The sequence below is a fragment of the Acinonyx jubatus genome, chromosome C1 (genome assembly GCF_027475565.1).
Source record: "Acinonyx jubatus isolate Ajub_Pintada_27869175 chromosome C1, VMU_Ajub_asm_v1.0, whole genome shotgun sequence".
NCBI classification, from domain to species: Eukaryota; Metazoa; Chordata; class Mammalia; order Carnivora; family Felidae; genus Acinonyx; species Acinonyx jubatus.
Window position 1 is genome coordinate 123,860,832 of NC_069381.1, and position 20,996 is coordinate 123,881,827.

Consider the following 20,996-nt stretch of genomic DNA (forward strand, 5'->3'; position numbering starts at 1 on the left):
ACAGCTCAGAGCCTGGAGCCTGCTTCGGATTCTGTGTCTCCCTCTCTCTGACCCTCCCCTGTTCATGCTGTGTCTCTCCCTGTCTCAAAAATAAATAAACGTTAAAAAAAATTTTTTTTTAAAAAGACCAGATGGTAAATATGTTCATCTTACCAGGCTGTAAGTTCTCTGTTGGAATGGCTTAGTTCTGACCTTGAGTGCAGAGGGCAGCATAGACAGGATATAAATGAGCAGGCATGGCCATGTTCCAGTGGAACTTTAGGTTACCAAAATAGGCAGCAAGGAGGATGAGGATCTGGCCCCCAAGCCACAGTTTGCTGGCCCATGCTGTAGACCGTGAGAATCTTGGGAGATGGCTGGGTCAAGGAAGGATCAGGTGAGTTTTGAGAATGAAGTGTGATGACTCCTGAGAGAGGGAGTTAGCATGTTCTACATGTTAGATGAAATAAATACAAGTGTTACTGTTTTTCTGTTATTTCAGTCACTGGTTGTATCCAACTACATTAGAAAAATGTTCTTCCTGGCTTTTAAATTATTCTGTCCTGAATTTTGAATTTTATTTATTTATTTTTAAATTTTTTTAAATGTTTATTTTTGAGAGAAAGAGGCAGAGTATTAGTGGGGGAGGGGCAGAGAGAGAGGGAGACACAGAATCTGAAGCAGGCTCCAGGCTCTGAGCTGTCAGCACACAGCTACAAGCGGGGCTTGAACTCACACACTGCAAGATTATGACCTGAGCCGAAGTCAGATGCTTAACCGACTGAGCCACCCAGGTGCCCCCTGAATTTTAAATTTTATTTAGCTGTGGTAGGAAAATGGTATTCCTGGCTTTAAAGTCCTTAGAAAATAATGAACTTTTGTTTGTTTGGGACTGGGACAAAACTGTAAGATGAGCATTTGTCCCCTGCTTAACTTTGTGGACACAAGAAGGCTTTTTGGCACCTCCATAATGCCAACAAGCCTGTTATGAATTGATTTTACTTTTTCCTGGAGTCTGCTGCCTCTCAGTAGATCCAAGGGGTGATAAATTCGGGTGTGGAGAATTTCAAGGTACATCAAGCATACCATTTGTAAAAAAAAATAAAATAAAAAGGCATTTTAATATAACTCAGGGCTTTGCAATGACTGTGCTGCCTTTCTCAATTTCTAATTTTTTAATGATGTCCCTTACAGCATATCAGCAGTCAGGGGCCTTTAATTTGTAATCCTGGGGCCTTAAAGTAAAGCTGTGCAGCAGACAAGCCTCACTTTTGAAGCCCTATATTTAATTGACTATCTCTTTCAAGTTTTCAAATGTCACATCATGACAGCTATTACGCTTTCTGACTTTTTATCTTCGGTTCATTTTTTATTAAATTTCTGTTTCTAGGCGGAAATCCGTACAGATTTTAATATTCTCTACAGCATGATGAAAAAGCATGAAGAATTCCGGTGGATGAGACTCCGGATCCGGCGAATGGCTGATGCATGGATCCAAGCAATCAAGTCCCTGGCAGAAAAGCAGAATCTTGAAAAGAGAAAGCGGAAGAAAGTGAGCTTCTGATTAATTCAGTTCAGTTAGATGCCAGTTTTCTTTTAAAATCGGATTTTGCTTGGAAACAAGACTAAGAGGAATGTCATGTCTCCAGTGATATTCCCTCAGGGCGAATCTGCTCAGTGTCTTGTACAGCCATTTTTGGGCTTTCCTATCCCCAGTTAAAACAATCCTGCTTACCAGGGACCAGCACACATGTTTCTTGGGTGAAGACAAGCAGGAATCTCTGCCTGTAAGATTTCCCTCTGAACCATCCTGACTGTCTCCTCCTGTGGCATCAGGAGACTTAACCCTCTTGGCTCTACCCAGGTACAGCCTTGGAGAGCGGGCTGTTCCATTATAATGGCAGTCTCCTGTTTGGGGTATTTGTCAGTTCTGGGGTTTGGGCAACTGGTAAGTTCCACTGCTGCTATGTTGGGTTGGTACTTGGGCTTATGTTCCAAATGTTCAGGTACCAAATAGTCCTCTGTAGAAGAGTATGAGGTCCAAATTCCAGGTGAGCTGTGAGAAATAGAGTATTTTTATATAATCCTATGCAATAATCTCTAGGATATATTGTTGGAGGAATAAATATTAGGTGGAGAAATGTGAACGTTATTTTTAAAAGGAAGAATTGTATATATCTGTATACCTACAAGTATACGTAAAGTTTTGTACATACGCACACATGACCTATATATAATATTACATTTATGCTTCCTCATATTGTTAAAAATAGAAGGATAAACCATGAAATTAAAAATAAAGGAGATGGACAATGGTGTTGGTTACACAACATTGAAGATGTATTTAATGCCACTCACCTATACACTTAAAAATTATTAAAACGTTAAATTTTGTGTTAGCATATGTTGTACCACAATAAAAAGGGTCAAATATGGGGAAAGAGGGACTAGCATGGAGGCATAGAAACTAGACTTATCTAAACACATCTTACTTTGTAGATTTGGTGCTAGAAGCATTTTACATGGTATAAAACAAAATTTCACTACAAGAAAACCGTACCTAAAAATTACTAGGAAAAGAAAACATGAACTGACTACATACTCAGTTTTGCAGTAAACACACAGAGAAGGGCTGTTCTTAGTGATTAGAGCACAGTCAGTCAGCATTTCTGAAGGAGTATCACAAAGGACCAAAAAACTGCAAAATATTTTAAGAGTTTTACTAATTGTGTAATTGGTGATGGTGTAGATATTCTCATTGTAAATCCCTTGAGCATATTAGAATAAAGCAAAATACTTACATTAGTATCCTTGAGAAGTGGGATTTTCAGTGTGGGAGAGAGGAAATAACATATGTAAGGTAATGTTATGTAAAGATCCTGTAATCCTGAGTTTGAAGGGGAAGTACCAGAATGAATTTATGATGTTTTATCCTGGAGGAGAAATAAATTTCCAGCTACATCCATTGAAAAAGGCTATGGACACTGATCAACCAGAGTCCCCTAGGCTCCAGACCTTGAACTTTAGATATCATCTCCACTGGATGGTATAAGAGGTTCTTGGAAAAATTGTTAGTGAAGGTCTGAGATAGAAGTTGTACATGATGAGCTTGGGACACCTGTCATACCAGAGAGCAAAGTAACTCTCCAAGCCTACTAGAACTATGTCAGAAGAACTTAGAAGCCAACTTGAACAGCCTCCCATTGGCAAGAAGGGACAATGTGATAATCCATAAGGATTATAACTACGGTTTATTGAAACACATCAAATATACTTCTATCCATGATTTGATAATGACACCTTTAAAAAATTTCACTGATGGTCTTTAGAGTATGCTAAAGAGCAAATTGGTAATTTAAAAACCGGTAAGTGAAGGGCAAGAGTCAAGTATTTACCAGGCTTTTTCTATGTGAACTGTACTTCAACAGAACCAAATAGTTGATGGAGAGGGGGATGTTTTAGCTAGTGAGTACAGAAGGAGTGATAGAATATGACCATTTTGCGACCCCTGGGGATTAATGCATCTAGTTAGTGATCATCAGTAGCTGCTAACATCACCAGAGACACGCGATGTCCCCACTGGCGGAAGTACACAGCACTACCGATGCAGTAGTATTGCCAGAAGCATCCAATGTGAGTTTGATCAGGCCTGCAGATCTAATTACTAATTTACTATAAATACAAGGGATGGGAGAGTCTGGTGTATAATCAGCAAAATCCAAAGTGTAAGAGACTCCACTGGAAATACTACCCAGTCCCTTGGGCAAATAAATGACAACTCTCCCCACCCCCAAAGGATGGGGTTAAACAAGCCTAAGACGTAAATGAGACAATTAACAGTTTATGTACTTTATTTGACTTCTGACTCTAAAAACTGCCCTTGGGAGGAAAAAAAAAAAAAAAAGGAACAGTTGAGGAAGTATAAACATTAGCCCGAAAATGAATGATATCAAGGAATTAATAGTTTTTTAGGGGTGATAGTGATGTTACCGTTATATTTTTAACTGAAGATTTTTTCCTTCTAGAGATACAAACTGAAATATTTGCAGATGAAAGGGTATCTTCTCTAGGATTTGCTTCACCATAAGCTATAGTGGTTGGGAGAAAATGAAGGGTATACATTAAATAAGATTTGCCATAAGTTAATAACTGTGAAATTTATGTGATGAGTATGTTGGAATTGACTACATTGTCATGTCTGATTTGGGATATGTTTGAAATTTTTTATGTTAAAACCTTAAAAATATCCCAACTGTGGGGGGGGGGGAACCCAATATTGTTAAAACGATATTTTATTGCTCTGGCTTACTCTCCATTAATTCTGATTCTCCAAATATATCCTTATTTTTCAAAACAGATTGTCCATATCCTATTCATAGCCATAGAAAGGGCAATGGTGACTTTATTTCCTTCCATTTTTGGGGTACTTTCTAGAAAAATGTTACGGCACATTGTTTCATTAGAACGTAAACAATACTTTAGAATTGGTTGATTGCTTTTGGTGTGTTACTATGGAGTTTGTACTCGGTTCAGTAGGAATCAATATATGCCTCTCCTTTGTTTTGTTTTTTTCAGGTCCTTGTTCACCTGGGACTCCTGACTAAGGAATCTGGATTTAAGATAGCAGAGACAGCTTTCAGTGGTGGCCCTCTTGGTGAATTAGTTCAGTGGAGTGATTTAATTACATCTCTGTACTTACTGGGCCATGACATTAGGATTTCAGCTTCACTGGCTGAGCTCAAGGAGTAAGGAGATTACTTTTCAATTTTAAAATCAGAATACAAAAAAGAAATTGTAAACTCTTAAAGCCCTCTATTAGTGTGTAATTTCTTGTGGAGGAAAATGAAAGTGATAATTCACTAAACAGGAGATAAGAAGATTATTTTCAGGAGCTAAATACATACACTGTGAAAAAGATAATATGTTTTCATTGTAGCTGCAGGCTCCAGAGGCTTCATAAATGAATGCCAGAAAATTCAAACTAAGGAGCGTATTCTTTGCTATTACAGGTGCTTCCAACATGTGCACCACAAAACATTATTGACTTTCCTAATTCCCTGTCTCTTGCTGAAATTCATACCACTCCCTACTCAACTTCAAGCTTTCTAAATCTTAAAACAGAGCAGATTCCTTTTTTATAATTTAATTTGGGTAGAATGAGTTTCTTGAAAGCTCTGATTCCATCCTTTTTTTCAGTAAAGCCAACTTTCTAGTCTGACTCTGTTCACTCTACCTGGCTTTTCTGTTTCACTGAAACCTACTTCTGGCTTTAGCCCTCTCTTAATCTCTTTTTAGATTGACACAGCTGGCTAGGCAGGAATGCTTATAGCCCCCTTCACTCCTTTTGGATAGCTGCCCACGGAGACTTTCTACCCAGCAGCCAAGTGATTGTGTTGCAGTGTCAAATGTTCCAGATGAAATGCCTTGAGAGAACATTCTAGAGCTGGAAGGGTGTTAAAATATATCCCACCCTGCATCTACTTTATTGTCCAGGGTACTGATGCCCGGAGAGGCCACATGAGTTAGGTCCAAAATCCACACACCTGATACGTGGCAGTGTTGAGGTGAAAGCAATAATATCAGCAAGATGATACAGTGTCATATTTTAAATGATTTCTATATGCTAAAACCATGATAAGGGCATTAGTTAGTGTAGTGTCAACAGTTATGACAACTGGAATATTGATGATGACTGGTAACAGCCAACATTTGTCAAGCACCTACTGTGCATCAGATACTGAGCATTTCATGTATTCTATATTACTCAGCCCTTAGCACAAACTTTTGGAAATAAGTGCCATTGCTTTCTGCATTTCAAAGATGAGGAAACTGAGGTTTTCAAGGTCACGTGGAAAACGTGAGAGAGCTAGGATTTGAGTTTTATCCTATGACTGTGTTCTTGACCACTGTACTACAATGCTTCTTTCGGATCTAGATCAACCTGAGATCTTCTGAACCCCTAAACACCACCCTTGTCCCTTCCACGTGCTGCCTCCTGCTTACTTTAAAACATGTTGTGTACATGACCCATGAAGTAGATGCATTCGTACATTCAGTAGTCGTTCATTAGTGCTCTCTGTGCCCTAGTTCTTGCTCTGGGATGTAAGGAGATGACCAGCATGTGTTCAAGGAAATGCCAATCTTTTGGTAATCACAGCTAATATATTATATAATTACACTAATTGCACTGTGATTAGTACTAATTGAGGCATGAATGCTAGAATGTAAGCCAAGGGAGTGCAGAAACTGAATATTGCTCACTATGGTGTATGTGGCACCTAGGATAGTGCCTGGCACCCATTGGATGCTCGTGACTATTTACTGAGCAAATGAGAGATGGGGTGAATGAATGAATGAATGAATGGGTGAATAAATGGAGAATGTGGGATCCCTAGGGACAAGTGCTTCCTAGGGAGATCAGAAAAGGCTTAATAAGGGCCTACCAGGCAGAGACTTAATTTGTTGGTCAAGAAGTCTATAGAGGTCTTTAAGCATTGGTGATGGGACCAGAATTATGGGCGCAACATAGAGCAGCGGTTCCTGAATATGCCTGCACATTAGAATCACCTGGGGATCTTTATAGACTCCCAGAGCCCAGACTATGTCCCAGACTAATTAAATCACAATCTTTGGGGATAGGACACAGGCATGAGTATCTTGATGTCTCCAGGTAATGCCAATGTGCAGACAAGTTTGGGAACCCCTAAAGAGACAAGGTGGACCAGGAGTCTACCAACTCTGGCTCAGCAGGCCAAATGCAGTCGTCTGCCTGTTTTTGTTACTAAGTTTCCATGGGAACACAGCCACACAGATTGTTTGTTTGTTTATGTATTGCCTAAGACTGCTTTTATTCTATGAGGGCCGAGTTGCCTAGTTGAGGCAGAGAACATGTGGTCTCAAGGATGAGAGGATTCACTACCTGGCTGTGTACAGAAGTATTTTCAAATTCTCGGGAAGAAATACACAGCCTCGTAAGGTCAGTAGGCCAGATGACAGGCGAAGGGTGCCTGAAGCAGTGTCAGTGTGGAGCTGCAGAGCAGAGCCCTCCTTTGAAGTAGGACCGCCATAATTCGGTGAAGGACAGTTAGGGGGTGTGGGCAGAGATAAAAGGCACCAGTGATGACTGATGTTTGGGTGAATGGCAGTGTAGTTTGGTTAGCACTTTTTTCTCCCGCATCTGAAGTTGGCATACGATCAGGTACGTGGGTGCTCTCAATGCAAGGGTGGGTTTCTATGGATGGGTGAGGAGATGGGTGGATGGAAGAAAGGGTAGTGAAAAACCGTAAACCATGGTGCCAGGTATGTAATACAGTCTACTTGAAAGGAAAAATTGACACATAAAAAAAAATATATAAGACAGTATAGAAGTTTATATTGTAGCAGCTAGAAATGGACATTTAGGAGGCCAGTATGGTCTGGAGTAATGAGAACAGATTATGTGGGGGAAAGTGAGAGTCACAACTCAACGAGTATCTGATATACATTAGGCACTTTCTACTTAATGCCTCATGTAACCACCCAAAGAATCTCTGACAGGTTGCTATCTTACTGTCTTTTCTGTAACAAATCCTGTTTTGTGGTAGGTTGGGGGTTTTTTTGTTTGTTTGTTTTTGATGAGAAGGAAAGACCCAGAGAAGTTAGTGACTTGTCTGAAATCTCACAGCTGCTAGTGGATTTAGATAGTAGAGACAGATTCAGAGCCAGCTCTTCCTTAGTTTCAAAGTGTGTGTGTGTGTGTGTGTGTGTGTGTGTGTGTGTGTGTGTGTGTGTGTGTGCGCGCGCGCCTCACCATTTGCTTTTGCCAGAGTCAGAATCTGGGCTCTGGATAGGCCTTGATGAGTGGGTAGAATTTGGATAGGCAGCATATTGGGACAGGCTATGCCATCCTCCCCGATAAAATTCTTGGGAGGTATATTTGGGTATTAATGTTGCTAAGTGTAGTTAGCTTGAAATAAATTATTTTTTTTATGTTTCCTCTCTTGTGCCCTTTTCCTAGAATAATGAAGAAGGTTGTAGGAAACCGATCTGGCTGCCCAACTGTAGGAGACAGAATCGTTGAGCTCATTTATATTGATATTGTGGGACTTGCTCAATTTAAGAAAACTCTTGGACCATCCTGGGTTCACTACCAGTAAGTGCTACATGCTGTCCTAAAGTTTATAGAGCTATTTTACTTTTTATTTTTTTAACAAGGGTAACATGGTTACAGACAGAAAAAGCTTATCAAATATTATCTTTTGGATAGTGTGGAGCGGGTTTCTCATTCCTAATTGAAATTCAGATTTTCCACAGTGACTTTATACTTTCAAAGGCTATTCATTCTTTTCACTGATTTCTTTTAGAGAACAGAAAGGGTCCAACTTCCTCTTTACCTTCCCTGATGCTCACCTTACCTCTCTCAGTGTGCCTACGCCATTCTCATTTGTTTAAGTAACAATTCGGATAAAACGTGGAAAATGTCACTTCTTGTGCTCCTCAGATTTGAGAGGATGACTCATTTCTCTTCGCCTTTCCCTCATCAGTTGTCATTTTTGGAAGAGAAAGCTGTGAATATGTTGTCTGAATGCTGGGGTCTTGCACTTTTTAGGACAAGACCCCTGCTGAGCATGACTTGAGTGCACGTCTTTATCACTTCAGAGAAGAACCCATTGTTCTCTGCAGTGTGGGAGTGGGGCCATGTTTTTTTGTTTGAAATGATTTTACATCGTGCACAAGCATGGCACTAAATAACAGTGAATTACATAATGAAGTTTACCAATTTTTCCATTTTCTTCCAATCTTTCTAAAAAAGGTTTAGTTTGATGCTACCATACCTCCAGCATGTCTTGTAACACTAACACTTACGTGCATTTTTAACAAAATGAGTGTAGCTGTAAGTTTCAGCCTTAGGCAAAGTATCCAGTTTGAATTTAATAATAATTTTTGAAGAAGCATGCTTTTTTTGTTAGCTTCCACTTACTACAGCTGGTACTGACTTTTATTTATGGTCTCTCAAAGTTTACAATAAATGTAAATAAACATATTTTATTTAATGGTGTCAGTGGTACCTAAATTTGGTTAAAAAGCATGATGTTAGTACCACTTGACTGATAGTGAATGTTGATCTACAGTTTAAACCAAATTCCTAAGAAAACATTTGGAAAACCTTTCAATTAGCATGACTTAGAAATTCCTCCATGTGTTTCTTTTTTATTGTTTTTGGGTAAAGAGATGTTTTGATGTGTTCTTCTAACTTAACCAGTAATTGAATCCTTAACGACTTGAACTAGGTCTGTTTCAGGTTAGTTTCTAGTTTAACATTATTTATTAACTTTAAGCGTATGTCAGATTGCAAGTCCTTTAGAAATTCAAAGGAAATAGAAGTCAAAATAGTAGGAATCTTCTCCAAAACACAGTAGAGAAAACACCCATTTTCTGTAGAATTTTCTTGTCAGTAGCTGTAATTTTTCTCACTGGGCAGTGAAATACTCAGTGACAGAGGAAAGGGATTCATTGAGAAGAGATTGTGTATTTTTCATTTTGTTTTGGATATAGTTTCATGAGAAAGCAAAAGCAGAATCTTGGTTTGGGCCAGGATAACACTCTACCTTCTGCACCCCTTTTTTCCTGTTCTTTTTGGTTTTTTCCTTGAAACCTTCATACATCTCAGTTATGTTCTCATCACATTTGTTCTCAGTTATGTGGAAATAACCATCTTTCTTTCTGGTTAATAAGCCATGTAAGTAAATAATCATTTTTCCCCCTTTTTAGCTTCAGTATTAAAAAAAAAAAAAAGAAAGAAAGAAAAGCAGAGCTCTTGTTCTCTGGCATTTAGCAAATGGCAGGCATCTGGTAGATGTGCAAAAGGAACAAGGCCTTACGGGCATCTCTAGACTCACATATCCTCACCATTAAGAAGGGCTGTTGGGATGGAAAAGTGTCCTCAGTGGTAGTGTTTAGGTCAATTAAAAAGGACTGTTTCATTATTGAAATGGTTACCACTGATGGGTATTTGAAACTTGTTGGATGAAAAGGGACCATCTCAGAGGGGTTTTATGGAAGGGTGTAATATTTATCTTTCCTTTCTTTAATTAATTATCTACATTAGTGATACTAGCTGGCAGGAGGTCTGTTAGGACTTTGGCCCTGCGGTCTTTGCTATGTGATGAAGGTAAGATTTCATCCAAAGACCAAACAGGTCCTCTAGAAAGTTACTTGCCCATTTCTTTCCCTTTTGAAGATGAGACATTTTCAAGACTGTCTGAATTCATCTTTGTGGATGGTAGATGGTATGAATTCCCTTAAATCCATTAACTCTGATCATTCATTTAGGAGCAAACCTTGAGTCCTGTTGATCTTGGAAAAAATTTTTTTTTAATTTTTTAATTTTTTTTAATGTTTATTTATTTTTGAGAGAGATAGAGACAAAATGTGAGTGGGTTAGGGGCAGACAGAGGGAGAGGGAGACACAGAAGCAGAAGCAGGCTCCAGGCTCTGAGCTGTCAGCACAGAGCCGAACGTGGGGCTTGAACTCATGAACCGTGAGATCATGACCTGAGCCAAAGTTGGACGCTCAACTGACTGAGCCACCCAGGCGTTCAGAAAAATATTTGTAAATTCTGTCCATTTTATGTGGGGACCCAGGAAATTCAGTTAAACCTGTTTGCAATGCCTACATGCAACTAGTATACCTAGGGACTGCAAAACTCATAACTATTTTGCTTTGTATGAGTTTTTAGCTGACATTGAGGACACACAGGAAAGTGAAACACAAATAGTACAAGATATACCATGGGGTTTTTTTTTTTTTTGCTTTATTTTAGAGAGAGAATGTGAGTGGGGGAGAGGGGCAGAGGGAAAGAGAAAGAATCCCAAGCAGGCTCCACGCTCAGTGAAGAGCTCAGTGAGGCTCGATCCCATGACCCTGGGATCATGACCTAAGCTGAAATCAAGGCTTGAACATTCAACTGACTGAGCCAGCCAGGCGCCCCAAGATAAACCATATTTTATATCAAACTCCAAAGTAGAAAGTAGGTCCTGCCAAGGAAGTTGTGAGCGTCCATCTTATAGTAGTGTGGCTTGCAGCTAAGAGAATGTTCCAGGAGTCATTTGGCATTACTGCAGCGATTCCTGTTAGAAGGAGGCCAGCTGCCTCGGGCAGCAAGGCAAATATCTTTTTAAGTCATCGGGCTGTTCCTGATGCTTCAAACACACAAAAGGCATTAGAGGAACTACATAAATATTAACAGCACAAACCCAGTTCCAAACACACAGCTGTAGAATGTGATCGAAGAAGGAAAACTATAATGTTAAAGCTTCCCTGCCGTACACAGAGATCATTCCCCTGCCTCTGGTTTATAAAACAAACCCAGGTCAGCTAAAAAAAAATGGATGATTCCCAAACCAAAGCTTAAGTATAAGGATGTAGAATTACCAGTTTCTCAGACATTCAATCATTCATTCTATGGCTTTCTGCTGGGAAGAAGCCAAACATCAATAGCACTGTGTCTAAGTCTGGGCTTGCAGGCATTAGGCTCCTACCAGTCCTCTTTACTCATCAGCGTTCATCTTAATGATCCAAATTCACAATAAAACCAATAAAACACAAAGTTAAAATAACAAGCCAAAGCTAGAGAGGAATATACCCTGCTAGAGTTGATTGCAAATGAGTAGAAGTAGCCAAAGCCTTCAAGACAAAGGTTTCTCATGATAAGGGTGACCTGTTTGTCCCCACTGTGCCTGGACAGAGCACTGTAATCTTTGAGTCCCAGCCCTGGCCCTTCGACAGGAGCTGAGCAGCTCCATCTGTCAGTGTGTGTCCCTCTGTGTCCTACTCTTCTCCAACGATCTTCTACAGAGCAAGCTCTGTCATCCCTGCTGTTTTCTGAACGATGCCATCTTTCGCAGAAGAAAATGCACTGGTTTCAACCAGTGGCTTTTGTATCTTATTTAAAAATATAAGTTAAAGGGTTAATTAATGTTAGAAGTTTAAATTTTAAAAAGGGATTTTTATATAAATTTTTTAATGTTTAGAGAGAGAGAGAGAGAGAGAGAGAGAGAGAGAAAGCGAGCATGTGTGATGGAGCTTGTGGGAGGGGGAGAGAGAGAATCCCAAGTAGGCTCCATGCTGTCAGTGCAGAGCCCAATGCAGGGCTTGATCTCATAAACCATAAGATCATGATTAGAGCTGAAATCAATAGTTGGATGCTTAACCAACTGAGCCACCCAAGTGTCATTTCTTTTCTTTCTTTTTTTTTTTTTGTTTTTTACATAAAAGTTTTTATATTAAAGAGTATATAAGTTAAGGAATGGGAATCTTTTGTTAAGAGTAAAGGAAGTTCCCGAGCTATTCAGAGAATGGGGAAAACACACACTGGTCAGTTCTTGGGTCCCTAGCTTTCTTTTTCCTGTACTGTGGGCTTCCATTTCTGTCCACTTCTTGGCTGCCAGGCTGAAGATGTGTTCTTTGTGATAATGTGAAAATTGTCAGTGTAATGGTAGCATGTTCCTTGTGAGCCACACAGGAATCAAAAATAAGGAAACATTTTGTATGGTTGGCTTGTACTTCCTTCTGCCCTCTTCCTTTTCCTCCCTTCCTTGTTAAACAAATGGTAGTGATCTCTGATGAGAAAATCCTCACACTAAAGTGGCAGTCTACTCTTGATTTTTCTGGAAAATCCAATCTGATGTTTGCATTTTATTTTTCTGAATCACACAGTGATGTAAAAGAAAAAAAAAGTTGAGAGAATGCCTTCATAATAGTGAGAAAAGGAAGAAATAAACGGAATCTGATACTTAGAACTCACTTGCTATTATCTGATTCTAAAATGTGGGTTTTAAAATGTATTTGCTTTTATGCTTATTGGTCCATTAACAGCCATCCAGAAGTTTTGCAGATGTATAACCACAGAAAACAGAGCTATTTTTATTGGCCAGGCACAAGCTAAATTTACATTAATGTTTTGAGACTCAGTAATGAAATGAATGTAAGCAAATTCAGTAAGTTCTGTTTCAGCATCGATTCCTTTCTTGGGATTGGGATTGGTCACTCTCTGAGTACTCTAAAGCAGTGATCGGCAGGCTCTTTCTGTAAAGGGCCATGTAGTAAATATTTTAGGCTTTGCTGGCCACATGGTCTCTGTGGCAACTACTGAAGTTAACTGTTAGTGAGTAAAAGTAGTCATAGACCATAGGTAAACAATTAGGCATGGCCATGTTCAAAGAAAACTTCATTTTTGAACACTGAAAATTGAATTTCATCTAATTTTCATGTCACAAAATACTGCTTTAAAAATTTTTTTTGACATAAAGATCTTAAAATAAGTGGTAGAGAAGATTGGGCTGACCAAATTTGAACACTTTGCTGAAAAAGCCAATGAAACATCTTCAATTTCACTTCTTCAGGCTCTGGAAGAAAAGGGTAATGTTCTGTTACCGTTAAATACTTGTAATCAACACTGCCTATTGAGTGAGATTCTAAATTCTACCTAAAATTAAATACTCTTATTAATTGATGAAAATGATAAGTGACTGTTGAAAGAGATCAGGTATGCCTCGTGCTTTCTGGAGACTAAAACCTCTCTCTTAGTCTGTCTGGGCTGTCGTAGCAAAATGCCACAGTCTGAGTGGCTTAGAAATAACATTTATTGCTCACGGTTCTGGAAGCTGAAGTCCAAGATCAGGGTGCCGGTGTAGTTGAGTGAGGCTCTCCTTCATCCACATCTCAGACTTCTTGCTGTGTCCTCACCTGCTGGAAGGGACAGGGGAACTCTTTTGGGATCTCTTTTAAGAACACTGAGCCCATTCATGAGGGCTCCACCTTCATGACCTAATCACCCCCAGAGCCCCACCTACCAGTACCATCACCTTTGGGGACTAGGATTTCAACATAAGAATTTGGGTGGAGGGACACAAATATTCAGACCAAAGCCACTTCTAAAAATGGTAATTCTTTGTTTCTTCAACAACTGCTCATAGGTACCATGAAATGTTCAGCCTTAGCTAGGGGTACAGTAGGGACCATGGCAGTCTACAATGCCAGCTATCATGGGACTTTTTATTTTGCTGGTATCTGAGCAATCTTCTGTAACTAGTCCGCTAACCTGAAGCAGATGGGATCTGCTTGTAATGGTTTGGGCTCAGAAGTCACACATGGCGATGTTTGGTATATGTATTCTGGAGTCTCTCACTGCCTGCCCAGTAGGGTTTCTGATTAAAAGTATTTATTAGGCCACCCCATGGGCTCAGTCGGTTAAGCTCCCAATTTCAGCTCAGGTCACGATCTCATGGTTTGTGAGTTCCAGCCCCACATTGGGCTCTCTGCTGTCGTTGTGAAACCTACTTGAGACCCTGTCTCCTCTCTTTCTCTCTGCCTCTCCCCCACCCACACACAGGCACTATTTCTCTTTCTCAAAAATAAATAAACATTAAAAACAATTAAAAAGTGTTTGTCCATTTTTGGCTGTCCCTGCAGGAGGGGTTAGAACTTTTAACTTCGGAACTTGGGGGTCAAGGTTGTAGTTTTATCCACATTGCTTTTTCCTTTTAGGTGCATGCTCCGAGTCCTGGACTCATTTGGCACGGAGCCAGAGTTCAACCATGCTAACTATGCTCAGTCTAAAGGCCACAAGACGCCCTGGGGCAAATGGAATCTGAACCCACAGCAGTTTTATACCATGTTCCGTGAGTACCCATGCCTTACCTCGGCTTTTCAGAATGCCACCGAAGACAAATGGGAAAAGAAACTAGATGGCCATGTATTTTGGGTTATGATTTCCCAGGGCTCTTAGCTGTAGGAATGTGTGCTGTGGAGTCTTTCCCTTGGGAGTAACTGGTTTTTTTTGTTTTTTTGTTTGTTTGTTTAATTGGAATTGAAAGGCCATGTGAGCATTTTGCGAAAAGGCTTAGAAATTTTCTAGAGGACAAAAATGTTCAACACGAAGTATCACTGGCAACCATTTGGGAAAGTACTTCGCGTGGACTCTGGACTGGCAGCCACTAAACACAGTTCATTCCACTTGGTGCTGCATAGGGTCCCCTTAATTACTGATGAGGAATGAGGTCTTTCGTGTAGATACACTTCCCAAAAAAATAAGTCTTAATTATTTAAGCATCAAACCTTGTAAAGAAAAAAAGTCAGCTTTTTTTTTTTTTAAGTGAAACTGTTTTAAGCTCAGTTTCATACTTAATCAGCTTCTTAAGTACAGGCCTCACAATGAAATCTCACTTACTCTTGCTCACAAGGTGTCATTGTTGCCAAGAGCGGTGATAATTTTAGGAGGTGTTAAATGGACACCTAAAAAATGATGTCCTAACTGACCCCAGCAGTAGGTATCTGCGTTTTTCTGTTTCTGTATTGTTCCTTTCCCACTTTTACCATTTCTTACTGCTGCTATCAATTTATCACCTCTAGCCTCATTACATTTATAATTAGCTGAGGACTGTGGAGGAAAATCCCAAATTTGATAGTGATCATGCCAAAAATAAATTTATGGTTGAAGTCCGCATACCTTGGTGATGAGATGAAGTCCTATTCTGGAAATGAAAGGTCACATGAGTGAAACATCAGTTCATTTGGATGCTCAGAGTGGAGAATTCACATTTTCCAAAATTATCAGAATGATTTTAATCCAGAGATTTTCATTCTGGAGTTAGCATCTGAGCTGTGAATCTCTTTGCTTTGCTAAGACCCAAGGGACCTGTGGCCTAGTTTTTCCCTATGTGGTTGCCCCTCCCCTTTGTCTGCAGTCACCTGAAGATGACCTTTTTCTCAGTTTCACTAAACATCACGAAGAACACATTGGACTCATGCTTGCAATGTGAGGTATGAGACCGAAGAGTTAAGAAGGGTTATGGCAATTGGGAGATGGTGATTTAAAAATCAGCTCATGGCCAAGCATTTTCTTTAGCCCAGAAGGATTTGTGAGAGCATGTTACATGCATGGTGAACATGATTATTGTTCCTGGAGTTAGATCATCCTGCTATTGCAGCCTGTCCTGGAACACAGTTTAGGGGATAAACTAATATATGGCATGTTGGGTGTCAGATGGCTGGCCAGTACAGTAAGGCATGATTGGAGTTAGCCTTTGGTTTGACTTTGTTGTGTAACTTTGAGGGGCTGGGATGAGGTGGTACAAAATTACATAAGATGCGATCCAGTGATTTTCATCAAATCAAATGTTAGTTGTGTCTAAAATGGCCAGACTTGTCTGAATGATATGCTATGTGTATGCCATCCGCAAGATGGTGTTGCCCATATCCAGGAAATAGAAATAGGAAGTGTTCCAGAAAGTATAAAGTTCTCTTTTACCATGTTGAAATTCAGAGTCCTAACTACCTGTTTATTCTCTGTGAATGGAGGATTTCAGCAATGTTGGTTGACTGAGTTGAAAGAAGTTCACAGCTTAAAATTAAAATGAAAACATAGATTAATTCCCATTTACCTGGGAAGGGGATGAATTTCCTAAGTGACTCAGAATTCAGCAGGAATCGGAGAAAACGGATACATTTGATGACCTTTGAAAAAAAAAGTAAAAAGAACCTATGGGGCAAAAACATAAGCATATTCTATCTTGGAGGGTTGTATTCTTTAATATATAAAAAGCTTCTAAAAACTGAAGAAAAAGTGGTGTGATACAATAGGAAAATGGACAAAGGCCATTACTTGTTTAGAGGAAAAAGAAGCTTATTGCTCCAAACATTTGAAAACACATTACCCTCACTCATCATAAAGAGAAATGCATATTTTAACTTCACCAAGACACCACGTCCCAAGGATCAGGTTGTCCAGAATCCAAAAGTTGGCAGCATAGCTATTCCCGTGGTGAGGGTCCGTCTTTTCCCGCCCTGCTAGTGAGCATGGTACTAACTGGGGGACTGTAGTTGTCACAATTTAGCAAAACTACCAATACATCTTTCCTTTGACTGAGCAGGTCATATCTAAGAGTCTATCCCAGAGATAAGTGAGCAAAAATTAAAAATGGTGTGTGCACAGGTCATTTATTGTGGCACTATTTGTAATAGGCAAAGACTGGAAATAACCCAGATGTTTTTAATAGGGGACTGAGTGAATGACATGGTCCACTGATAGAGGGAAGCAATGTGAAACTGTGAAGAGCAGTGAGGGCAGATGGGGCGCCAGGGTGGCTCAGTCGGTCAAGCATCTGATTCTTGATTTTGACTCAGGTTATGATCTCACGGTTCATGATTTTGAGCCCTGCATCCAACTCTTCACTGACAGTGAAGAGCCTGCTTGGGATCCCCTCTCTCCCTCTCTCTCTCTGCCCCACCCCTACTTACACTCTCACCCTCTCTCACCCTCTCTCTCAAAATAAATAAATAAATAAACTTAAAAAAAAAAAAAAAGCAGTGAGGGCAGTCCCCACTGTCTGGGGAGATGACTGGGATACTTTATGTGATAAAACCAAAATGCAAGGCAGCTTCTCAACCTGTTCCCTTCTGTCTAAGAAGGCAGTGTGTGCGTACATTAGTGTGTATGGATTTGCCTGTACTTTTGAAAGAAATTATGCAAGCATAAATAACAAGCCGATGAAAGTGACCTCCCTTGGAGGAAAGGTGTGCAGGATCAGGGATAGAAAGTAGATGTTTTTTTAATGTACCTTATTTTGACTTTGCAACCATGTAAATGTTTTATGTAATTAAAAAAAAAATCATCACTAAAAACTGAAAACAGATTGAAAACATGAAACAGGCCCAGTGTTCTATCTATCAGATGAGTGTGAGTGTCCCACACAGAGAAAACAATTACTTCGGTAGTGACTTTTAAAGCTCAGTCTTTGGTCCATACATTCATAATGGGAAATACTTAAATTGATATTTGAAACCTTTACAGGTATACTCTAAGAGCCACAATTTTCAGGATATGAGATCAGGAGGAATATTTAAAGAATTTAAGTAAAGACTGTATAATCTTCAGCTTAAGTAGGAAGTATCAATATAAACTCATTCTTTATCTTTAAGAAGGAAACGTTTCCTAGCTCTGTACTTTGAAAAGGATCAAGAGTAAAGACAACCCAGTAGTAAGGAATATCCTTGGTGCTCAGACTGGGAACCCTTACATACCTTTCCCACTACAGGGAACCTCGTACTCAGATAAATAGCTGACCCCAGGTCTAGCGCGGGAAACTTTCATAATGGGACGTGTCGACATGCCAGAAAGCAAGGAAACGGGGGTGGAGTCAGAAGGATGCCCGAGTCAAAGATGGGGTAGTTTGAGAATCACAAAGAACAGCTACAGAGGACTGCAGTCAAACCAGTGACAGATACTCCATGAGTCCAGGATGATCCTCCAAACAAGAAAACCCACAAAATCAATCTGTCTCCCTTTCAAAGTTGCCAGGGCACCACTTCAGTACTCTGTAAAATAAAGGGAAAGAATCCAACTTTGATGCTGCCTTTCTAGGACAAATTGTACTTGAAGATAATCAAAGAGCTGATGAAAGAAAATTGTTAATCATGAAGAAATCACAGCTAATAAATGCCAAAGGAATAAAGAATTAGAAAATCAGCATTTTGGGGGCACCTGGGTGGCTCAGTCAAGTCAGTTAAGTGTGTGACTCTTGATTTCAGCTCAGGTTGAGCCCTGTATCCAGCTCTGCACTGAGAGCACAGAGCCTGCTTGGATTCTCTCTCTGCCTCTCCTTCTGCCCTTCCCCTGCCTGCACTCTCTCTATTTCTCTCAAAATAAATAAACTTTAAAAAAAATCAGCGGGGTGTTTGGGTGGCTTAGTCAGTTAAGTGTCTGACTTTAGCTCAGGTCATGATCTCATGGTTCACAAGTTTGAGCCCCATGTTGGACTCGGTGCTCACAGCTCAGAGCCTGGAGCCTGCTTCAAATTCTGTCTCCCTTTCTCTCTGCCCCTCCCCCACTCATGCTCTGTCTGTCTGTCTCTCTCTCTCTCTCTCTCAAAAATAAACATTAAAACATTTTTTTAATAAACTTAAAAATATAATCATTTTGATAGTCCTGAAGAGACAGTTGAGCAAGGCAGGGGTCGTCTGTGGTTGCTTCAGCCATCACATCACAGGTTGATGGCAAGCTTTCTCATGGATGACACTCTCTTAAATGGAGGAAATAGGGACATGAAGAAGGAAATTAAGCAGTTTGAGACCTTTATCATGTTGTGATGTGTCTGGGCTGGAGAAGTGACACAAAACAGTGACTCCCAAAGCCTGCCCACAGAGAACTCGAGTGCCTCCTCAAGAGGGGGTCCCATTCTTTCCATGTGTCAAAAGGGTGGATCCGGTCTACCATAGTCATCCCCACAGAATCCATTCCCTCACCTTCCGGATAAATGTGGCTATTCTAGTGGTCTGAAGGGGAAGACTGTTGCTTTGAACATGAGGAAGTGTCAAGTTATATTTGTGTATTGTTAATTTTTTTTAATGCGACAAATTTACTAGCGTTTACTGTGTGGGTTGATAGTAGGCACTGTGTAGTTGAGGTATAAATCTGCACATGTATTACAGGTGCACTAGATGGTGCTCTGCTGGTAAGTTGCAAAATGGAAAGTGTGGCTCCGCAGAAATAGTGTTGCACTTGTAGAAGTCTGTTGTCTTTCCAGTCCGGCTGTTGTGTGACCAGATTTAGCAGTGTTTGGGCACGTGTGGAGTGCAGAGGGAGGCTGGGGAAGCTGGTCAGAAAGGACCCAGAGGAGGATAAAAAAAGAAAAGGCACCATTGCTGACACATCTGGAAGATCAGTGACCTGAGGTTGTCCTGACCAGAGCGCTTTTGCTTTTAAACATTCAGAGCACACTTCTTGCTTTAAAGCAGCTTCTATATCTGCTCTAACTCATCTCCTCCCTAAATTGGTGGAGTTTTTACAAGTTGAAAAACCTGATTTTTCTTTACTGTTTGCCCCAGATCTCAGAATTTCATGGAAACTGTTCTCTTTGTGTATTCAGTTTGCATTAGGGCATTTTTGTGCGTGTCATCAAAGACCATTCTGGAAGCCTCCCTGAGTGGCTTCTACACGGACCAACTGAGTGGTCAGACAACACTGAGTCCTTTCGGCTACATGTACTGAGTGATGATTTTTTCCAAGAAGCTGCAAAGTCTGGTGGTTCCTCCCTCACGGCGGGCCCCTCGTGCTTGCACTCACCTCTTGTCCTCGCTCCAGGTGGCCTGTGGGCTGGGCACTAAGGCCATCTCTTGCCCCACAGTGAGATCTTGAGAGCTCAACTTGGTTTGGGCTATCCCTGATCAGAGACCACAGTGCCCTCCCTTTGCCCTTCTCTCTCCACCTCCGTACCCCTCCCTGGATGCTGGCCCCAGTCCCCCTGACAGCCCGCTGGTCTCTGAAGATGCTCCCCCTAGATGCCTCCCCACTCTTGCTTCCTTCAAATCACTCTGAGAGCAAAACTGTATTTTTTTTTTTCCTTGAAGAGTCTATTTAAAAGACTTCCCCTATCATCCCAGTTAAATTGAAGACAAAGGTAACCCAGTTTCAAAAACAGAAAAAGCCTCCCCTGATGGAAAAAGGCCCCCCATACCCTAATATAAGCATTATTTTATTTTTCGTGGGTATATTTTTACGTAGTTGTAAATACATAATGAAATTCTGTATCTCCTTTTTTCCCCCTTCACTTAAGAGATCATAATATTTTTCAAGGTTCTGCTTTTAAAATCACAATTTCCAAGGCTGTTTTATAGTCCATCAAGTGACTAGCTCCTAATTTGTACCTATTTGGGGAAACTTCTGTTGTTTCTTGTTGAAAATTAACTGCTTTCTCTGAGCTTGACAGGGACTTGGCTTGACCCTATATTTAGGCATTATTTCAGTCGGCAGTCTGTGCTCTAAGGTACATACTGCTTTTTCTGAACTCCTAAAGGCTGTCTTTTATTTTCTCAGTTCCCGACAAGGTGTATTGTACCTCAATAAATGAATGCAAGCCATTTTCCCGTCCCATTTCCAAGAGACAATAAAGCCCTGAAGTTGACGACTTATACCTGGAGTTACCCGTACTTGGATAGCTGTCATTACCTGCATGACACCCTCTTCCACAGCTTCATCTGG

The 20,996-nt window shown here is 40.4% G+C and overlaps 1 protein-coding gene across 9 annotated transcripts in view; it reads left to right on the forward strand.

Moving 5' to 3' along the window:
* Nucleotides 1-20,996, forward strand: part of MGAT5 (alpha-1,6-mannosylglycoprotein 6-beta-N-acetylglucosaminyltransferase) — a 338,022-nt gene that overhangs the window by 216,340 nt on the left and 100,686 nt on the right. For all 9 annotated transcript variants that reach the window (XM_053214934.1, XM_053214936.1, XM_053214932.1 and 6 more), the window contains 4 exons: nucleotides 1,370-1,531; nucleotides 4,555-4,724; nucleotides 7,976-8,110; nucleotides 14,507-14,640. In XM_053214934.1, the coding sequence (XP_053070909.1) occupies nucleotides 1,370-1,531; nucleotides 4,555-4,724; nucleotides 7,976-8,110; nucleotides 14,507-14,640 (601 nt within the window). The remainder of the gene's footprint in view (nucleotides 1-1,369; nucleotides 1,532-4,554; nucleotides 4,725-7,975; nucleotides 8,111-14,506; nucleotides 14,641-20,996) is intronic.